The following is a 22998-nucleotide window of genomic DNA, read 5'->3' on the forward strand; positions in this document are numbered from 1 at the left end:
AGCCATGGGGGCAGCCATTCAAGCACAGGATACACAGTAGATAACAGATAAGTACTACTATAGTTTATATAAACAAGCTGCTGTGTAGCCATGGGAGCAGCCATTCAAGCACATGATACACAGTAGATAACAGATAAGTACTACTATAGTTTATATAAACAAGCTGCTGTGTAGCCATGGGGGCAGCCATTCAAGCACAGGATACACAGTAGATAACAGATAAGTACTACTATAGTTTATATAAACAAGCTGCTTATATAATCCCCTTTTTTTAAATTAAAAAAAAAAATCTGTTTCCTTTTTCTGTTTAATAATAAAACAGTAACTTGTACTTGAACCCAATTAAGAATAAGATATAATTAATCCTTATTTGAGGCAAAACCAGCCTGTGGGGTTTGTAGATGTATGCATTTGTAGTAGAGTTAGGATAAGAAGTCCCAAATTATGGAAAGATCTGTTAACCAGAAAATGCCAGAGGGCAGAAAAATTTGAAAAAACTTTTCGGTTCGGTTTTTGACTTCGAATTTTGACGTTTTTTCAATTCGAAATTCGACCCTTGATAAATCTACCCCTGGTCTTGAGCATTCTGCATAACAGATCCCATACCTGTATTGTGATATTTTACTTATTTTTACCTTTATAGGGCCTTAAGACAAACGCAGTATAACTAAATAAAATCAGTCTCAATACATTATCTGAATAAAAACATGTTCCACAAATAAGACAAAAAAGTTGTTCTATTCCCGCATTGGCCGAGATGAGCAGCAGCTGAAAGGTGATGGGACTGGAACGCCCTTGAGCGCCACGTTCTGGGAGGAATTGAGGGCGTCTCTCTATAAGGACAAGTGTGTTAATCAGTGATGTTCAGTGAAGCTCGGGGCTGCCACAGCCGGTGTCCTTGAGGTTAAAAGCCGGACATGGGCAGGTTAATGGCTACAAAATACCGTTTTACATTCAGTGTCAGCAAAACAGAGGAGATTAATCATCTCGGGGTAAAGAATCGTCCATTTTTCATATTTCCCCCTCAGGTCTCATATATTGAACTAACTGTCAGATAAATTTCATTTAAAGGTTCATATTCTAAGGAAACGATTATCCTGCAATGTCCAAGTTTTATATTAATATTTTTATTTCATTCTGTATTGGGCAGGTCTCTGCACCTCCATCCAGTCTTCTACAATAATAATAAACATTTGTTCTATATCTTAATCCCTCTTATAATCAGTCTCAGCGCTCACAATACTGCAGTGATATTTACCTCTTCCAATTCTCTTCATTTGCCCTACAGTCTCCAACTTGCCTACAATCTCTATCATCTCATGTTGTCTCCATCTCTCCCTACTGTCACCATCTCTCCCTACTGTCACCATCTCTCCCTACTGTCACCATCTCTCCCTACTGTCACCATCTTGCCAGATAAAGCCCTGCTGTCTCATTTTCCTTGCTCTTGACATCTTGCTTTACTGTTTACTGGTGCTTGAGGTGTCTCTTACTGCACAGTTAGTATTTAGGAGAATAGCAATGTATCTTCATTTACTGACCCCCTCAAAAACAGGATATACTGATATAAAGTCTAAATATTACATTTCATTCTCTTACATATTGTCCTACTGCCCCTATCTTGCCCTACTGTATTAATTTATGACTATTTACATGTTCTTCTACTGTTTCCATGATGGCCTATTGTCCATCTTGTCCTGCATTCTCCATCTTCCCCCACTGTCTCCTTCTTCTCTTTTTCTCTTCATCTTTCAACTGTTTTCATCTTGCCCTACTGTCTCCACCATGTCCTCTCCATCCATCCCAACTGTCTTCATCTTCTATGACTATTTAGATCTTCTTCTACTGTTTTCATCATGCCCTACTGCCACCATCTTGTCCTGCATTCTTCATCTTCCCCTACTGCCACCATCTTGTCCTGCATTCTTCATCTAGTCCTACTGTCTTCATCTTGTCCTCATGACCTCATCTTGTCCTACTGACTTCATCTTGTCCTGCATTCTTCATCTAGTCCTACTGTCTTCATCTTGTCCTCATGACCTCATCTTGTCCTACTGACTTCATCTTGTCCTGCATTCTCCATCTTCCCCTACTGTCTCCATCTTGTCCTGCATTCTTCATCTTGTCCTACTGTCTTCATCTTGTCCTACTGTCTCCATCTTGTCCTGCATTCTCCATCTTCCCCTACTGCAACCATCTTGTCCTGCATTCTTCATCTAGTCCTACTGTCTTCATCTTGTCCTCATGACTTCATCTTGTCCTACTGACTTCATCTTATCCTGCATTCTTTATCTTCCCCCACTGTCTCCTTCTTGTCTTATTGAAGCCATCATCTTACCCTACTGCCTCCATCATGCCCTCTCCATCCATCCCATGTCTTCTTCTTCTTCTACTGTTTCCATCATCCCCTACTGCCCATCTTGTCCTGCATTGTTTATCTTCCCCTACTGTCTCCATCTTGTCCTACTGTCTCCATCTTGTCCTACTGTCTCCATCTTGTCCTACTGTCTCCATCTTGTCCTACTGTCTCCATCTTGTCCTACTGTCTTCATCTTGTCCTACTGTCTCCATCTTGTCCTACTGTCTCCATCTTGTCCTACTGTCTCCATTGTATCCAACTGTTTCCATTTTGCTCTACTGTCTTCATTTTGCCCAACTGTTTTTATCTTGCCTTACTGACTTCATCTTGATTTATTGTCACCATCTTTCTCTACTGTCTTCATCATCTATCACTATTTACATCTTCTCCTGTTTGCATCTCGTCCTACTGTCTCCCCCTTGTCATGTGGTGATGGAAAGACGTGATCTGTGCCATTGTGACTCAACGCTCTGTTATAAAGAAAGCTAAGATTTAGCCATAAAGCAGAGAAGAAGTGCTGCTGTGAAATACTAACCAATGAGACATACGATAATCCCACTATGTAATCACAAAAATCAATATAATGGTTTCAAAATTAAAAAAAAGTATTTCAATATAAATAGGAAACATTGCAGCAAGCGAGAGCAATTTGTTGTTGATTAACCAAATTAGACTGTACGCAAATCTGAAAATTCCTCCGCAGGGAGCGAGCTGTTGAAGCAATTGTGCTATTAATTAAATCCACACTCTATTTACAGCTCCAGAAAGCCTAATTACACATCTTAACACCCTCTCCTTGGCTCCAGCAATCCCAATAAAAGGTCAATTTGGTCTCTTGACTGATGAAGATCAGATGGGCTTTTTCTTGTTACATTATTAAAGGAATATTTACCTATTAAAGATAAAAGAATTGACGTATTATAGAATAAGACCTGAAGGTTCTTTGGTTACATTTATGAAATGGAAAAGTGTCCAGAGCTGTGACCAGGCCCGGATTTGTGGAAAGGCCATCTAGGCCCGGGCCTCGGGCGGCAGGATTTTAGGGGGACGGCAACGAATGGCAGTGGCCTAGGGGCGCCCACTATGTAAATCCAGCCCTGGCTTTGGCTCATTTTATCTGGGATATACTTGGTCTGTCCATCTCCAGGCAGCAGTGTAATGCAAAGGGTAGAAGGGACCAGACTAAAATAACCAAGTAAAAGAGAAAAGGGTCGCTAATTTGTTTAAGGCAGTTGTGTGTAGAAAGTCCTAGGGGGACATATAACATCACTCCATCACCCTTGAGAAAGTCGGGACATGGTGAAGTGTGCGGGAACAGATTTAACAGAGATTTTAGATGAATCATTCTCTGCTAAATTGTAAGTGCAACTGTGCAATATATCTGTATTTGAATAAAGGTGCTGATACAATTTTACACGATGGGAGCTCCTTCTTTTATATTTATAAAATAACCTAGTGCTGTGCAACCTATAGTTTTTATTAAGCTACTTCTACTTTGCTCTTTAAAAAACCAAGATGATACTGATATAAAGCCTTACTGTACTTTCTTGACTGACTGTCTACATCTTACCGTACTATTTCCATCTTGTCCCACTATTTCCATATTCACCTAAAATCTCCATCTTGCTGCTATTTTATCTTTTCTTTACCCTATTGTCTCCATACTGACAGTAGGACAAGATGGAGACGGTGGGACAAGATGGACATAGGACAAGGTGGAGACAGTAGAGTAAAATGGATACAGTAGGCCAAGAAGTCGACAGTAGGGCAGCAGGGAGAAAGTTGGACAAGAGGGAGACAGTAGGGCAAGGTGGAGACAGTAGGACAAGATGACGATAGTAGCACAAGATGGAGACAGTAGGGCACGATGGGGACAATAGGGCAAGAGGGAGACAGTAGGACAAGATGGAGACAGTAGGACAAAATGGAGACAGTAGGACAAGGTGGAAACAGTAGGACAAGGTGGTGACAGTAGGACAAGGTGGAGACAGTAGGACAAAATGGAGACAGTAGGGTAAGGTGGAGACAATATGGACAAGGTAGAGACAGCAGAGCAAGATGGAGAAGGTAGAGCAAGACGGTTTCAGTAGGACAAGATGGAGACAGTAGAGCACATTGTGGACAATAGGCCAAGGTGGAGAAAGTAGGGCAAGAAGGAAACAATGCAGCACAGTGGAGACAATAATGCAAGAAGGTGGCAGTATGGGAAGTTGGAAGATTTCGTAGGGCAAAAAAAAGTTTGTTTTGCCCCAGTCCTTGATCTCACTAAAGAGAGCACTGAGTGGCAGTCACTGGAGCACCACGACGCTCAATAGAACTAAGAGTCTATGGTAGGAGAGCACAGTTGCAGATAAGAGATAGTGAGCTGATGTGATATAGACAGGCTTCTGCCTAGATAAATCCAACCCTAGATCCTGCAGAAACATTTTTATTTACTGTACAACCTGCTATGACTTGGCCCGTGTGTAACAAGCCGACCTCTCTGAGAAAGTTGGGCTTTATTTAATTCTAATTTTAGTGGTGACCCAGCGGGAGGGATAATGATTAGTGTAAATAGAACCGCATATAAATCAATGTCAATGGGATTTCTCCTAAACCTCCAGCGGAACTCACTCCCATTACAAACCCCTCTCCATCCATTATTAACCCCTTCATAAAGAATCCTCAGCCCCCAGCCTGCTCTTCCACAGAACCATTGAGTGATATGATACATAAAGATATAGACAGGGCACCCTATATACTACACTCTATATACTATATCATTTGCTCAACGCAAGTATATAGACAGGGACAGGTGTACATATATTACATTTCCCCTTTAAAGCTTGACTTTTCTGCATGATATTATTGGAGTCATCACCAAACGTAATAGAAACAAAATTCATTATCTTAAGTTTTATAAAACATTTTGATATCAACGGCTTCCACCTTAAATACAGCCGGGGAGGGATTCAATATAAAGCAATGCAGAGATATCACTGGTGGAAACAATAGAAAGGCAGAGAGAGAGGATGTTTCTGGCCAATCACAGATGATTAATTCTACAGTCAGTGCAGTTTTGTAAAGGGGAACTTCTCATTGTTCCTTGGCAATGAAACAAGTTTTCAAAGAATCCTTGGAAGGCGACTCTGCTCCCGGCTGCTTTAAATGCTGGTTTAGTGCCACAATCACTGTGTAACTTCATTTATTATGGATTACAGGATAAAGTCTCCCGTCCTACGTGTGTGAAAGGAACCGCGTTACATAAGTCCTGCTTCTCCCTGAGATACTGCGGCAAATTGGATGACTGGGTTTATTTAAAGAGAAAATTCACCTTGAAAATCACTTTCAGTATGGCATAGAGTGTAACATTTAAACACAATTTGAAGTTGTTATATTTTATTTGCTTGATGACCCATATTATCTCCTTGTATGAGCAAAGTAAGGGACTGTTCCTGCGGAATTGTGCTTAGTACAGGGAATACCTATGCTGTCATAGTTTTATGGGATATCTCTGTACAGACTATGAGCAAACTTAGGGGACTGTTCCTGCTGAATTGTGCTTAGTACAGGGGAATACCTATGCTCCATAGTTTTATGGGATCTCTCTGTACAGACTATGAGCAAACTTAGGGACTGTTCCTGCTGAATTGTGCTTAATACAGGGGAATATTTATGCTGCAATAGTTTTATGGGATCTCTCTGTACAGACTATGAGCAAATTTAGGGACTGTTCCTGCTGAATTGTGCTTAGTACAAGGGAATACCTATGCTGTAGATTCTTAGTGGAACCTAGTGGGCAATAAAGCAAAATTAAACTGATTGTAGCCCCTAGAATAAATACTTAGGGGTTCATCACAGTGAGGACAGTGAGGTTGGGGAATGCACTGCCGGGTGATGATTCAGTTAATGACTATAAGAGGGACTTGGATGATTTTTTGGACAGACATAATACAAAGGCTATTGTGATACTAAACTCTATAGTTAGTATAGATATGGGGATATATCATTTATGTGACAGTAGGGAGGGGTGTGTGTATGGGGCTGGGTTTTCATTTGGAGGGGTTGGACTTGATGGACTTTGTCTTTTTTCAACCCAATTTAACTATGTAACTATGTAACTATGTAACTATATTCTATAGAAGTCCCTGAACCCTGTTTCTGGGCTGCACATGCACAAAGTCAGCTCTTCTGAATGTTACTTGAGCTTTAACAATATTATTATTTGATGTGTGGAACTTTGGCTGCCACAATAATAATAATAATGATAATGATAATGATTATTAACGGCACAATGAGAAGAGCACTTTATGGCAGGCGTGGGGGAAGTCAGGGTACTTAATATGCAGAGCAAAGCTTTTGGGCTGTGAATGTATCTGCAGTATTTTATGTAACACAACAAGCAGGGGATGATAATTACTGAACCATTCGTGTCTGAACAGCAGCAAGGAGACCGGCACCAATTAATGGAAAAGTCTTTATTTCTGGGGAACGGTCTGAAACCAACTGAACTGAAACAAGTGTAGGAAGGTGAACATCCCGTTTAAAGTAGAAAGTCCAGCTTTTTCCAACTCACTGCAACACTCCGTTTTGCCCAGTAGGTGGAGCACAAATAAACCTGCTTGTAAACTCTGCTTCCTGTTCAAACAGTGGGCGGGGGTTCAGCCCACAAGCAGGAAGTTGGATCGTTAGAATTGTATGGATATCCGGAGTTTTACTGGTACTTTCAGTGCATTTGATCCATTCAGATATTGCACAGCTTTGTATGAGCACAATTGGGATTTCTAGTTGCTGCACAACAACAACAACATTAAAGGGGTGGTTCACATTTAAGTTCTAAGTAACTTTTCAGTTGGTCTTCATTTTTTCTTTTATTTTTTTAAATAATTTGCTTTCTTCTTCTGACTCTTTCCAGCTTTCAAATGGGGGTCACTGACCCCGTCTAAAAAACAAAATGCTCTGTAAGGCTATTGTAAAGGTTATTGTTACATTTTATTCCTCATCTTTTTATTCAGGCCTCTCCTATTCATATCTCAGTCTCTTATTCAAATCAATTCCTGGTTGCTAGGGGAAACTGGACCATAGCAACCAGATTGCAAAAATTGCAAACTGTAGAGCTGCTGAATAAAAAGCTAAATAAATGAAAACCAATTGCAAATTGTCTCAGAATATATCTACATTATACTAACAGTTAACTCCACGGTGAACAACCCCTGTAAGTCCATTACCAGTGAGTATGAGGAAGGGGCAGTTGTGAGTAGTGATGGGTGTATTTATTAGGCAGGCGAATTTGCAGTGAATTCCCGCGATTCAAAAACTAGATGCCAACACAGTTTCGCGAATTTTACACAGTTTCACGAATTTCGCTGGAAATTCTCAATTTTTTTGGCAAAGCGAAACGCCCAAAAATTCGCTCATCACTAGTTGTATTTTGCTGACTTATAAATAATAATATAATATTATAAATCATATACTAAACACTGGGAATCCCTTACCCCTAGTGATGCAGGGAAAAATTCACCAAATGGCGAAAAATTCACGAATCGGTGCCGGTGTCTCGTTTTTGACACCGGCACCTGTTTTTGATGCCGGCGCCCGTTTTTGACGGCAGCGTCCGTTTTTCGAAAAAAAAATTTTGACGCCGGCAAATTTTTGCCGCGAAATTCGCCCATCACTACTTACCCCCTGAAGCAGGGTCTTTTGGCCACAGAATCAGCCTTAATGTCCAATGACATAAGGAGAGACACAACCTCACTCCACTTCTCAGCCTCGTATATAACGGCAAGTGATTATTTGGACCAGTGAGTTTCCGCTGTGTCTCTGATTGCGCTGCCTGTTGTTACACTGAATAGTAACCACCTCTCACGTAAATGTATCGCATGTACTACAAGGGGTGACAAGCAGTGGCCATGCAGAGTCAATGGCAGGGGGCACAGGCACTTTTAGGCTGGCTGAGCCATTTGTGTAAAGTCACCATAAAAAAGGAAGAAACAATTCAATTAATGTTCCCAAACACTGAACCCGAATCCAATTTCTCCTCCCGACCAGAAACAAAGAGACTGAGCAGGTACAGTAACTCAACTGATCAACTGCCAACTTGTATCTCACTGCACAGCATGAAGGTCACACTTCTGCCCAATAAAGATTCATTAAGTATGAAATACAATATCAGCATTGTCTTTGCTCTGACCTGAGAGCTCCGATTGACTCCGGGCCCTTCAACTTCCCACAGAGAGGAGAAAGTACATCACATAAACTTCCCTCATTAGAGCTACCGACCCAGTGTTTCTGTAGGGAACTGAGAGCAGACAGTAACCCTTCCAACACTTTCCTCTTGTCTCTACATATTAGGTACCTATCTAGTGTTACCAATCCCTATTTCTGTAGGGAAATGAGAGAGAGCAGACAGTAACCCTTCCAACACTTTCCTCTTGTCTCTATATATTAGGTACCTATCTAGTGTTACCAATCCCTATTTCTGTAGGGAAATGAGAGAGAGCAGACAGTAACCCTTCCAACACTTTCCTCTTGTCTCTATATATTAGGTACCTATCTAGTGTTACCAATCCCTATTTCTGTAGGGAAATGAGAGAGAGCAGACAGTAACCCTTCCAACACTTTCCTCTTGTCTCTATATATTAGGTACCTATCTAGTGTTACCAATCCCTATTTCTGTAGGGAAATGAGAGAGAGCAGACAGTAACCCTTCCAACACTTTCCTCTTGTCTCTATATATTAGGTACCTATCTAGTGTTACCAATCCCTATTTCTGTAGGGAAATGAGAGAGAGCAGACAGTAACCCTTCCAACACTTTCCTCTTGTCTCTATATATTAGGTACCTATCTAGTGTTACCAATCCCTATTTCTGTAGGGAAATGAGAGAGAGCAGACAGTAACCCTTCCAACACTTTCCTCTTGTCTCTATATATTAGGTACCTATCTAGTGTTACCAATCCCTATTTCTGTAGGGAAATGAGAGAGAGCAGACAGTAACCCTTCCAACACTTTCCTCTTGTCTCTATATATTAGGTACCTATCTAGTGTTACCAATCCCTATTTCTGTAGGGAAATGAGAGAGAGCAGACAGTAACCCTTCCAACACTTTCCTCTTGTCTCTATATATTAGGTACCTATCTAGTGTTACCAATCCCTATTTCTGTAGGGAAATGAGAGAGAGCAGACAGTAACCCTTCCAACACTTTCCTCTTGTCTCTATATATTAGGTACCTATCTAGTGTTACCAATCCCTATTTCTGTAGGGAAATGAGAGAGAGCAGACAGTAACCCTTCCAACACTTTCCTCTTGTCTCTATATATTAGGTACCTATCTAGTGTTACCAATCCCTATTTCTGTAGGGAAATGAGAGAGAGCAGACAGTAACCCTTCCAACACTTTCCTCTTGTCTCTATATATTAGGTACCTATCTAGTGTTACCAATCCCTATTTCTGTAGGGAAATGAGAGAGAGCAGACAGTAACCCTTCCAACACTTTCCTCTTGTCTCTATATATTAGGTACCTATCTAGTGTTACCAATCCCTATTTCTGTAGGGAAATGAGAGAGAGCAGACAGTAACCCTTCCAACACTTTCCTCTTGTCTCTATATATTAGGTACCTATCTAGTGTTACCAATCCCTATTTCTGTAGGGAAATGAGAGAGAGCAGACAGTAACCCTTCCAACACTTTCCTCTTGTCTCTATATATTAGGTACCTATCTAGTGTTACCAATCCCTATTTCTGTAGGGAAATGAGAGAGAGCAGACAGTAACCCTTCCAACACTTTCCTCTTGTCTCTATATATTAGGTACCTATCTAGTGTTACCAATCCCTATTTCTGTAGGGAAATGAGAGAGAGCAGACAGTAACCCTTCCAACACTTTCCTCTTGTCTCTATATATTAGGTACCTATCTAGTGTTACCAATCCCTATTTCTGTAGGGAAATGAGAGAGAGCAGACAGTAACCCTTCCAACACTTTCCTCTTGTCTCTATATATTAGGTACCTATCTAGTGTTACCAATCCCTATTTCTGTAGGGAAATGAGAGAGAGCAGACAGTAACCCTTCCAACACTTTCCTCTTGTCTCTATATATTAGGTACCTATCTAGTGCTACCAATCCCTATTTCTGTAGGGAAATGAGAGAGAGCAGACAGTAACCCTTCCAACACTTTCCTCTTGTCTCTATATATTAGGTACCTATCTAGTGCTACCAATCCCTATTTCTGTAGTGAAATGAGAGAGAGCAGACAGTAACCCTTCCAACACTTTCCTCTTGTCTCTATATATTAGGTACCTATCTAGTGTTACCAATCCCTATTTCTGTAGGGAAATGAGAGAGAGCAGACAGTAACCCTTCCAACACTTTCCTCTTGTCTCTGTCCATATATTGTATATACAGTTGTGTTCATATAGCAGGGTGAATACAACTCCCAATCCTTATAACAGGTTTTATTTCCATCCAGACAAATACATTGGGAACACTGCACATTCTATTCCAAATCAAACCAGGAAGAAAAATGGCTGAAATGTGTTTTATTCCTTTAGAGAAAGTGACTATTAGTCCCTCATTGTTCTTTCCCAACTCATTGACTGGATCAAGTGAAAGATGTTTGTGCTGCTTTGAATGAGGGAACTAATATTGAGTTGGAGGGGGGAATAACGTCAATCTTGTTGGGGTGGAACCAAGATGTTGCTCAGTTACTGGGGTGTTTGGGCTCGTTGTCCCCCCATTTCAAGGGCATTTGCTCTTGGGCATAAGGCAACATGACAAGTATTTGGATTGAAACTGATCCATGACCCCTGGTGTAAAGGGATAAATAGACCCAACACCAGAGTATGAGAAACACCCCCGCGCCATTTCTCTTTAGGCCAATCAATGTGTTCTTTGGCAGATTGTAAGCTCTTCAGTACACCAGCACAGGGCTTTCTTGCTGATAGTTTGGCTTCACATAGTCACTAATTGTAACAGTATCACAGAGAACTTTACTCCTTCTTTCATCTTCCTGGAGCTGATCATTGGCTGAGTCTGTGCCATTTTGGCTATTCTTCTATCCATTCCAATGGGTGTTTTCATATATATATATATATATATATTGCTTTCAATCGCTATAACAGCAGGAGGGTCTCATTTCATTCCAGGCAGATGGGATGTGACTCGCTGGACGCAGTTAATTTGCATTGTTCTGGCAGTGGAGCTTCGCACTGATATTTAACCCGAACATGAGAAGCTCCAGGAGCAAGAAAAATGAAATGTAATCTCCACGGAAACAATACGCTTGACTGATGATGACTGAGCTGCAATTACCAGGTATCGGCCGTTATCTCTGGGAGCCTGACAAAGGGAAAGGAATTCATTTCTGTGTAAGTGTCAGGCGTCGCTCTGTGTTACCAGCCCCGGAGACGCACTGTGTAGGTTGGGGGTGATACTGTTCTGTGTGTGTTCAGTTCTATAAATGATATCAATCTCTTCTACACAGTAAATCTAAGCAAGTGAGTTGTAAAGGGGAACTAAAGCCCCCCAGGATTTAATAGAGCTGGCGTGCAATTCCCCATGTCCTGCCTGAACTGTTCAATAAATACAAAAATGTGCAGAGAGCAGAGAAGAAAGGAGACCACCTGAATCAGCTTCAAGAACAACAAAAAGCACACCTGTTAAAATATCATATTAATAGTGTAAAACTGCAACTATCACCAAAACAACAAAGTGCAAATGTCTGTCCCCTTTAAGAAAAACCGTTATTCTGGCTATTTCCCTTCTCTGCACAGAAACGACAGAGAGGGAAAAGAGTCGTCAGCTCCTTGTTTGACAAAAGACGCAGTAATTTAGGTGTAAATAGGAACTTACAGCTCTGATAATAATAATAATGATAATAATAATAATAACCGGAATGGAGGTTTGTGAGACAATTTCATGCTCGTCTCTTTCGCTGGAAATGTAGTGAGTCGTTAATATCAATAACCACTGGAATAAAGGGAAAATAAAGAAGGAAGAAAAACTGTAACCTTGTGATTTGACTCCAGAATTGGGGTCGCAGGGGGTCAGTGGGAGTCATTAAGTAGGAAGTTATTTAAACTTGGAATAAGCCAAAATGAATAACTTTGATATATATTCAGCTAATAAAGAGGAAATGCAGTTAATATTAGTCTATATATTCAGCTCATAAAGAGGAAATGCAGATATTAGTCTATATATTCAGCTAATAAAGAGGAAATGCAGATATTGTTCATGTATATATTCAGCTAATAAAGAGGAAATTAAGATAATATTGGTCTATATATTCAGCTAATAAAGAAGAAATGCTTGTCTTGCGGTCTCCATCTTGCCCTACTGTCTCCATCATGCCCCACAGTCTCCATCTTGTCCTACTGTCTCCATCTTGTTCTACTGTCTCCATCTTCACCTACTGTCTCCATCTTATTCTACTGTCTCCTTCTTGTCCTACCGTCACCATCTTGCCCTACTGTCTCCATCTTCCCCTACTGTCTCCTTCTTGTCCTTCTGTCTCCTTCTTGTCCTACTGTGTCCTTCTTCATCTATTGTCTCATTCTAACATTATTGTCCATATCTTGCCCTACCATCTCCAACTTACTCCTGCTGTCTCCATCTTGCCCTACTTTCTTCAACTTGCCCTACTGTTTCCATCTTCTCCTCCTGTCTCCATCTTGCCCTACTTTCTCCATCTTGTCCTACTGTCTCCATCTTGTCCTACTGTCTCCATCTTGTCCTACTGTCTCCATCTTGTCCTACTGTCTCCATCTTGTCCTACTGTCTCCATCATGCCCTACTGTCTCCATCTTGTCCTACTGTCTCCATCTTTCCCTACTATCTCCATCTTGCCCTACTGTCTCCATCTTCTCCTGTCTCCATCTTGTCCTACTGTCTCCATCTTGCCCTACTGTCTCCATCTTGTCCTACTGTCTCCATCTTGTCCTACTGTCTCCATCATGCCCTACTGTCTCCATCTTGTCCTACTGTCTCCATCTTTCCCTACTGTCTCCATCTTGCCCTACTGTCTCCATCTTGTCCTACTGTCTCCATCTTGCCCTACTGTCTCCATCTTGTCCTACTGTCTCCATCTTGTCCTACTGTCTCCATCATGCCCTACTGTCTCCATCTTGTCCTACTGTCTCCATCTTTCCCTACTATCTCCATCTTGCCCTACTGTCTCCATCTTCTCCTGTCTCCATCTTGTCCTACTGTCTCCATCTTGCCCTAATGTCTCCATCTTGCCCTACTGTCTTAATGTTGCCCTACTGTTTCTATTTTACCCTACAGTCTCCATCTTGCTCTTCTGTCTCCAACTTGTCCTACAATCTCCATCCTTTCCTACTGTCTCCATCTTGCCCTTCCCCTCTTGCTTACATACCTATATATATGGCAGCCCCCTTTACTTGTACAGTGCCCTTTGTTAAATAAGGCAATATTAAAGAATGCTCTGAAGCCTCCCTGACATTATAAGATATTACACAGTCTCTTCAGCAATTACCCTAACAACAAGGGAACATTTCTGAATGCAAGATAGTTAAAGAGATACAGACAATAACCTTTGTTATTATCTACCATAACATTATTTTTGAATGCTATTTATAATTTTGTCAGCTTTAGAAACTTCAAGTGCCAATTACTTACAGAAGCAGAACTATCAGCGAAAAACGCATGATCTACGGGTAACTTTTAATGTAGAATAATATTTTGAAAAGAAAATGTTTAGTGTTGGTATCACTTTGTGTATGAAAAGTACAAGAAGCCATATGAATATGAAAAATATGAATAACAATAAAATATAAAACGGACTGTAGTTGTGGGGGTCACTGACCCTGACAGTATTACAGCCACAGGATGGAAAGAGCCAGAATAAGTCTAATAACTGTAAAGGTGAGAACCTTGACTGAGGGGCCCCTCTGGGTCCCCCCTGTTTCACCCCTGATTTGCCCAAAGCTCTACCCATTTCCCTGCTGCCCCATTCCATTCTGGGTGTATAAACCAGGACTATCCTGCAAATATCTGGACCACTAGGGAGTATTTATGCAGAATCCCAGCCATAAAGCAAGACAGGACTGCTGCAAGTATACATATAAACATAGTCACATGACTGATTGTCCATGTTCAACAGATGGAGACACAACAATACACAGGTGTCTGGTTATTGAGCACCATTGTCTGATGTGATATAATATATCCACATGTAAATGAAAAGAAAGCAATATTCAGCGACCCTGTGTTTGCTGGGAGCACTATCCACAACACCCTTAGGCTCATAGTGTCACGCAGCCTCTCCCTCCTCCTGTTCCATTGTGAAGTGATGGATTCTACGACCCCTCTGCTTCTGTAGTAGATAAGGAACCAATTCTCTGGAAAACAAAAGGACTGCAAGTCCCAGAATCCATCACTTCACAATGGAAGAGGCTGCATGACACTGTGAGCCTAAGGGGGAGTGGGAACTTGCTCCCAGCCAACACCTGCTTTTCTTATTGCATTTTTTGTGCAAATGAAAGCTGTCGAAGTGCAAGGAGTAAAGTGCTAAATAATAATAACAAATAAGAGACATAACACTTTAAAGGGGAAGTTAAACTAAATATTAAAGCTAGACATACACAAGGTACGTTGCACTTCATTTGGGTCAGCGGCTGGTGCAAAGGGCAGAGGTCCGGACTGGGGCATAATACTTGGGGTTCAGCTCATAAACCCTGATATTTATTAATGTCTATACACGGCACAGGATTAAAGCAGCATCTGATCCCGTCACACTGGATTAAAGGAGAAGTAACTCGGAGCCTGCAGGAGTCTCTCTCCATCCGTATAATCCTTGGTTTTGGGTCACAGACAGGGATTTATTTTTTTATCAAAGGAAGAAATATAAGAAATTCACCTACTCCACAGAGAAAGGACAAATTAGCCATCCACAAATTTCCTCTATTTAATCAAACTCCTCTGTTGCTATGGCACCCTAAAGGGCCCGACGAGATAAAAGGGGGAACTAGATGTGCAATTGGCTGGAACATGAAAGTTGCGAAGGGAGAGAAAGGAAACGACTGCACCAAGTGGAATTTCAAAGATAATTGCTGTCGATTTTACAAATAGGAGGAAAATGAGGACGCAAAGTGAGTGTGATTAAGGCGAAGGTTCAGCTCAGAGTCTGAAAGCAAAGAAAGGCGCCAATTTGCTTCCAAGGCAGCGTCTCCCTGGCTGTTCCCTAATGAGAAGATGTTTATTCTGATGTTCCCCGGCAGGAGCGGTCTCACTGCAAATGCCCTAAACTGAAGAGACAGACGAGCGCAGTGTTAGGCGTCACCTGCAATTAGACACGAGGCATCAGCTGAACTAGGAACCTCCCCCTGATTCTTACACTTCCTGCTTTTGGGCTGCTCTCTTTCCCATGGTCGGGTACAGAGCAAAATCTCCCTGTAATTCTGCATCTGGGTCGCTCTCTTTCTTACGATCAAACAGGAATCTCCCACAGAATATCTGACTCCAAGCTCCCCAGCACCAGGTACAGAGTTCCAATTCTCTGTACTTCTTGCTCCTCGGCTGCTCTCCTTCCCATGGTCAGACATCAACTTCTCACAGAATTTGTGACTCAAATTTCCCCAATACTTTCCAGGGTACAGAGCTTACATTCCCTGTAATTCCTGCATCTGGGCTGCTTTCTTTCCCACAATCAGTCAGGAATCCCGAACCTCCTGCAGCTACTGTTTCTACTGTACCCACCCCTAGTGACTCCACTTACCCCAATATACAGTCATTATATCTGTCCCTTTCTCTGCACTGCTGCCTCTGACTCCTGATACAACTTCCCAATATCCATTCATTCCTCATTCTCATGGGTTTATAGTTCTGTGTAACTGTCATTGTGTCTGTCCCTTTCTCTTCTCTGCACTGCTGCTTCTGACTCCTGATACAACTTCCCAATATCCATTCATTCCTCATTCTCACTGGGTTTATAGTTCTGTGTAACTGTCATTGTGTCTGTCCCTTTCTCTTCTCTGCACTGCTGCTTCTGACTCCTGATACAACTTCCCAATATCCATTCATTCCTCATTCTCACTGGGTTTATAGTTCTGTGTAACTGTCATTGTGTCTGTCCCTTTCTCTGCACTGCTGCCTCTGACTCCTGATACAACTTCCCAATATCCATTCATTCCTCATTCTCACTGGGTTTATAGTTCTGTGTAACTGTCATTGTGTCTGTCCCTTTCTCTGCACTGCTGCCTCTGACTCCTGATACAACTTCCCAATATCCATTCATTCCTCATTCTCACTGGGTTTATAGTTCTGTGTAACTGTCATTGTGTCTGTCCCTTTCTCTTCTCTGCACTGCTGCCTCTGACTCCTGATACAACTTCCCAATATCCATTCATTCCTCATTCTCACTGGGTTTATAGTTCTGTGTAACTGTCATTGTGTCTGTCCCTTTCTCTTCTCTGCACTGCTGCTTCTGACTCCTGATACAACTTCCCAATATCCATTCATTCCTCATTCTCACTGGGTTTATAGTTCTGTGTAACTGTCATTGTGTCTGTCCCTTTCTCTGCACTGCTGCCTCTGACTCCTGATACAACTTCCCAATATCCATTCATTCCTCATTCTCACTGGGTTTATAGTTCTGTGTAACTGTCATTGTGTCTGTCCCTTTCTCTGCACTGCTGCTTCTGACTCCTGATACAACTTCCCAATATCCATTCATTCCTCATTCTCACTGGGTTTATAGTTCTGTGTAACTGTCATTGTGTCTGTCCCTTTCTCTGCACTGCTGCCTCTGACTCCTGATACAACTTCCCAATATCCATTCATTCCTCATTCTCACTGGGTTTATAGTTCTGTGTAACTGTCATTGTGTCTGTCCCTTTCTCTTCTCTGCACTGCTGCCTCTGACTCCTGATACAACTTCCCAATATCCATTCATTCCTCATTCTCACTGGGTTTATAGTTCTGTGTAACTGTCATTGTGTCTGTCCCTTTCTCTTCTCTGCACTGCTGCTTCTGACTCCTGATACAACTTCCCAATATCCATTCATTCCTCATTCTCACTGGGTTTATAGTTCTGTGTAACTGTCATTGTGTCTGTCCCTTTCTCTTCTCTGCACTGCTGCCTCTGACTCCTGATACAACTTCCCAATATCCATTCATTCCTCATTCTCACTGGGTTTATAGTTCTGTGTAACTGTCATTGTGTCTGTCCCTTTCTCTTCTCTGCACTGCTGCCTCTGACTCCTGATACAACTTCCCAATATCCATTCATTCCTCATTCTCACTGGGTTTATAGTTCTGTGTAACTGTCATTGTGTCTGTCCCTTTCTCTTCTCTGCACTGCTGCTTCTGACTCCTGATACAACTTCCCAATATCCATTCATTCCTCATTCTCACTGGGTTTATAGTTCTGTGTAACTGTCATTGTGTCTGTCCCTTTCTCTGCACTGCTGCTTCTGACTCATGATACAACTTCCCAATATCCATTCATGCCTCATTCTCACTGGTTTTACAGTTCTATGTAACTGTACTTCCCATTTGGAGTTCCAAAGGGGAAGTAAATACTATACAATACTAATATAAAGGCAAAATGTAATCCCTACAATATTAATTTTATGGGTTTTTTTTTGCCGATATGAGAGTTACTAGTGTTTAACAGGTTAACTAAACCTCCCCCATTCATTTAAACTTCAAAATGCAGGGTATCGCCTGTCCATGTCACAAAGGACTTCATGAGTTAGGTATTTTCCCCACTCCCAACCACAGTATGGTTTCCATACTCCAACAAGGCACAGTCACACATTGTAGAGGCTGAACCCATCTGCAACTTTTTGGCAACACTGACAATTCCCATCTTGTCCTATTGCCTTTATTTTGCCCTACTGCCTCCATCATGACCAGCTGTCTTAAACTTGATCTACTGTTTCATCTATTTCTATCTCTATCTGGCACTACTGTCTCCATCTTGCCCTACTGTCTCCATCTTGCCCTACTGTCTCCATCTTGCCCTATTGCCTCCATCTTGCCCTACTGTCTCCATCTTGCCCTATTGCCTCCATCTTGCCCTACTGTCTCCATCTTGCCCTATTGCCTCCATCTTGCCCTACTGTCTCCATCTTGTCCTACTGTCTCCATCTTGTCCTACAGTCTCCATCTTGTCCTACTGTCTCCATCTTGCCCTACTGTCTCCATCTTGCCCTACTTTCTCCATCTTGTCCTACTGTCTCCATCTTGCCCTACTTTCTCCATCTTGTCCTACTGTCTCCATCTTGTCCTACAGTCTCCATCTTGTCCTACTGTCTCCATCTTGCCCTACTGTCTCCAGTTACTGTCAGCATTTCCATATTGTCACCATATTGCCCCTGTCTTTATCTGGCCTTATAATTACCAACGGTTTCTATTGCTGGTGTCTTTCTCTTATATGTCCCTGTTTTCTGACATTTACCAATATTTGCTCCCCATTACAAAGAGCCCAAGCAATGAGAGCTCATTCACTCCCTGCAGAGCAAGTAAATAAGAAGTAAATAAGAAGTGCAGGTGTCTGGGTTACAATGAAGAAGTGGCAGTTGACTTCATTTTACGTATATTAGTCCCCCCCCCCCCCCCCGTGTGTGTTGGATTAGGTGCAAGTGCTCTGGCTCTGTCCCCGGATAATAGAAATTCTGCTCATGGAATATTGTGATAAAAGCTTCCCAGGCTTCTGTATATGAGCCGCGCTGGGGCACTCGAGCGTTAATATCAGAAATTGAATGACTGTACAGCAATTACTTTCTACAGCACCGCCATAATGACCCAGCGTAGAATGAAAATGAAAATTCTGATGTTTCTTGTGTTTATCAGAATCATTACGTGGGTTACACAGTCCAGTAATATCTGCTCCACCTGAAGGTTCTGACTGACATGGAGCAGCTCCCCCTCCTTCCCTAGAGGGGCGCGTGATATAAATCCCAGGGGAGCGAGTGCGTCTGAGCAGAAGTTTTGCTTTACAAGTATAAAAATAAGTTGTGGATTGTGGAGTCTAAACATGTCCGGTTATACAAGTCAGTGACAGGGAGTTTGTGTGAATAACTAATGTTTGTGCATCTGAGCAGAAAGCAAAGCTGCTGAGTGAGGGATTGGGGAGCGACGGGCGCCAGATAGTGATCATATAAAGTGCCACGTAAGGAAATCGCATTCGCTCACTCTCATTGGATATTTCTGCCTGAGCGTTTGTCACGTGTCTGTCATTCACGTGGCGAGTGCACTTGGGGCAGACAAGGGTCTTGGGGGACCCACAAAGGCTGAACCCCACTACATTTTTTACCAGAGTCCCATGAGCCCAGTCTGACCCTGACTATGGGTTACTGCCCATGTGTAAATATGTCCCTCATTTATTGAATATGAATTCAGTGATAAAAGGCTGAAATGGGATAGAGAGAAAGGAATGTGAATGAAACCCATCTACACTCATGTTGCTCCAACCTTCCATCAGAACATCCCTCAGCTTTACCTACCCGCACGGCTTCTGATTTTTTATGAAACATTTCTTCCATGTCTTTGGCCAACTTCTTAACCAGCTGCAGCCCATCGATCTCCTCAATAGTCACGTCCTTCTCAAACTCCTTGTACTTCTGCAAGAGAAAACAAACGGTTCTTTCAATTACTATTAGAACTTGTGGCTCTGGTCCAATTTATTCACCAAATCTGAATGTGTAATGTATTTGTGCAGCCACTGGGACAGAATGTTCTGTTATACAGATAGCTAGAATCTCAGCTGCCATAAAGCAGGACAGGACTGCTGCTTACAATGGGGATCAGATAGGATCTGTGCAGCCACTGGGACAGAATGTTCTGTTATACATATAGCTAGAATCTCAGCTGCCATAAAGCAGGACAGGACTGCTGCTTACAATGGGGATCAGATAGGATCTGTGCAGCCACTGGGACAGAATGTTCTGTTATACAGATAACTAGAATCTCAGCTGCCATAAAGCAGGACAGGACTGCTGCTTACAATGGGGATCAGATAGGATCTGTGCAGCCACTGGGACAGAATGCTCAGTTATTTTGTGCCCTAAACCAAGCCCTGATAACTGTCTGAGAACTGGTAGGTCTGGGCTGCATAAATGAGTACCAACCCCATGGGCAGATGAGAGGAGTATTAATGGCAGGTCCCTGAAAGAATAAATAAGAAGTGATCACTGATTGGCCGAAATGCCCAGACTGGATGGGCTGCCAATTGATATTCATGTATATGTAATTAGACAGAAATCTCTCAGTGCCGCTGATTGCGCTACAAACACATTAACAGGTGATAACATAAAACAATTAGTCATTTCCAAGCCAAACATTCCCACCAATCACATTGCGCGATGGTGGGATGTGTTTCTGTGACCTGTTTGGAATGGTAATTGCAATCAGGGAAAAATACGGATAATTGCGCGGCTTTTAATTGTGGGATTAAGTGGTTTCTATGCGGCGCTGTTTGTACACAGGGAAATGGAGGAGAGTTTTCTGCTGAGATGAAACATTGAGACCCTGCGGTTCTCTCCTGAGTAGGGCACAGCTGGTTAAACCCTGAGGCACATCCTCCCCACACCCCTATAGGCTCTCATTATATTACTCTGCACATTGATACAACACCTGCCCCAGGTGGGGCCACATTAATAACGTAAAGCTTCCCCTTGTTAGAAATAAACTGAATTGCCTTAAGAAGGTGTGAATGGGGGAGGGATGACCTGGGCTCCACCATACATTCCCCAGCACCATAGAGCATTACATGCACATTCAAGGAGGGGGATGGAAAATTTTAATATAAGATGGTAATTGAAGTGCATAAGATGTAGGACAAGATGGAGACAGCAGGGCAAGATGGAGACAGTAGGACAAGATAAAGACAGTAGGGCAAGATGGAGACGGTAGGGTAAGATGGAGACAGAAGGACAAGATGGAGTCAGTAGGACAAGATGGCGAGGGTAGGGCAAAATGGAGACAGTAGAACAAGATGGAGTCAGTAGGACAAGATGGAGACAGTAAGACAAGATGGGGACAATACGACAAACTGGAAACAATAGGGCAAGATGGAGACAGCAGGGCAAGATGGAGACAGTAGTACAAGATGGAGACAGAAGGACAAGATGGAGTCAGTAGGGCAAGATGGCAATGGTAGGGCAAGATGAAGACAGTAGGACAGATGGAGACAATAGGACAAGATGGAGACAGCAGGGCAAGATGAAGACAGTAGGGCAAGATGGAGACAATAGGACAAGATGGAGACAGCAGGGCAAGATGAAGACAGTAGGGCAAGATGGAGACTGTAGGACAAGAGCGAGACAGTAGGGCAAGATGGCAATGGTAGGGCAAGATGAAGACAGTAGGACAGATGGAGACAGCAGGGCAAGATGAAGACAGTAGAGCAAGGTGGAGACAGTAGGGCAAGATGGAGTAAGTAGGACAAGAGGGAGACAGTAGGGCAAGATGGCAATGGTAGGGCAAGATTGAGACAGTAGGACAAGATGGCGATGGTAGGGCAAAATGGAGACAGTAGGGCAAGATGGAGACAGCATGGCGAGATGGAGACAGTAGGGAAAGATGGAGACAGTAGGGCAAGATGGAGACAGTAAGGAAAGATGGAGACAGTAGGGAAAGATGGATACATTAAAGCAAGACGGAGACAGTAGGGCAAGATAGGGACAGTAGGGCAAGATGAAGACAGTAGGGCAAGATGGAGACAGTAGGACAAGATGGAGACAGTAGGACAAGATGGAGACAGTATGGCAAGATGGAGACATTAGGACAAGATGGAGACAGTATGGCAAGATGGAGACATTAGGACAAGATGGAGACAGTATGGCAAGATGGAGACAGTATGGCAAGATAGAGACATTAGGACAAGATGTCCATGTTTGGCTGAATAGGGGAGTGGCTTGTGCAAGATGATGGTTAATTGATTTTCATGGTTTCTAATGGTCTCACTCTCAGCAGGGACCATCCCATTTCAGCATTCTCTCCAGCAACTATTAAGCAGATGTATCACGTGACCCAAGACCACCTTTTTTTTTTTTTTACAGAATCAGGACTGTGCACAGTGCACTTTTGCAGTAAAATACACCCACACTGCTAGAATTTGCCCAAAACATTTTTTTAGCTTTTTTTTGGAAGGGCCCATGATTTATTCATAGTGAGTATTATTTCCCCTTTATTCAAGTAAGTATAAATTAGCTGCACATTCTGAAACGGGTTCTACATATAAAACTTGAAATCCGCGTTGCGATACCCATGTGTCAGCCCCCCCAACTGCCAGTTACTTGTCCCTTGTAAGGGTAACCAGACCTTCATTATGTCCCATTTCTGATCTGTATCTACAGAATAGACACTCGGATTGAGACATCACAGAGCCCAGAGACACCTGCAAGTGCCCGGCGATTGGGAGAGACGCAAATCCACGTGTCCCAATAACAAAGAGCAAATTAATTTTCGGGGAGAAAATGAGATCTGTGTGTTCAATCAGACTGAACATGAAAGAGGGTAATTAGATTCATGCCGGGCTCGTCGGCTCTGTCTCTTATTTAAATATAAAACCTGCAGGAACAGCAGCGAAACGGAGGAATAAAATGTCTCGTATTTGTATTCGTGTCAGCGCCCGACTCGTCGCTCTTCCCTTAAAATGATAATCCTAATTGTGTGTATTATCCTCATCTCTCTGCCTTTTG

General features: G+C 42.4%; 1 protein-coding gene across 1 annotated transcript in view; it reads right to left on the minus strand.

The window, feature by feature from the left end:
• cacna2d3.S (calcium channel, voltage-dependent, alpha 2/delta subunit 3 S homeolog) overlaps positions 1-22998 on the minus strand; it is a 174428-nt gene that overhangs the window by 67604 nt on the left and 83826 nt on the right. Inside the window, 1 exon segment of the mRNA NM_001085711.1 lies at positions 19801-19917. Coding sequence (NP_001079180.1) covers positions 19801-19917 — 117 coding nt within the window.

Source organism: Xenopus laevis, chromosome 4S (genome assembly GCF_017654675.1).
Source record: "Xenopus laevis strain J_2021 chromosome 4S, Xenopus_laevis_v10.1, whole genome shotgun sequence".
Classification (NCBI taxonomy): domain Eukaryota; kingdom Metazoa; phylum Chordata; class Amphibia; order Anura; family Pipidae; genus Xenopus; species Xenopus laevis.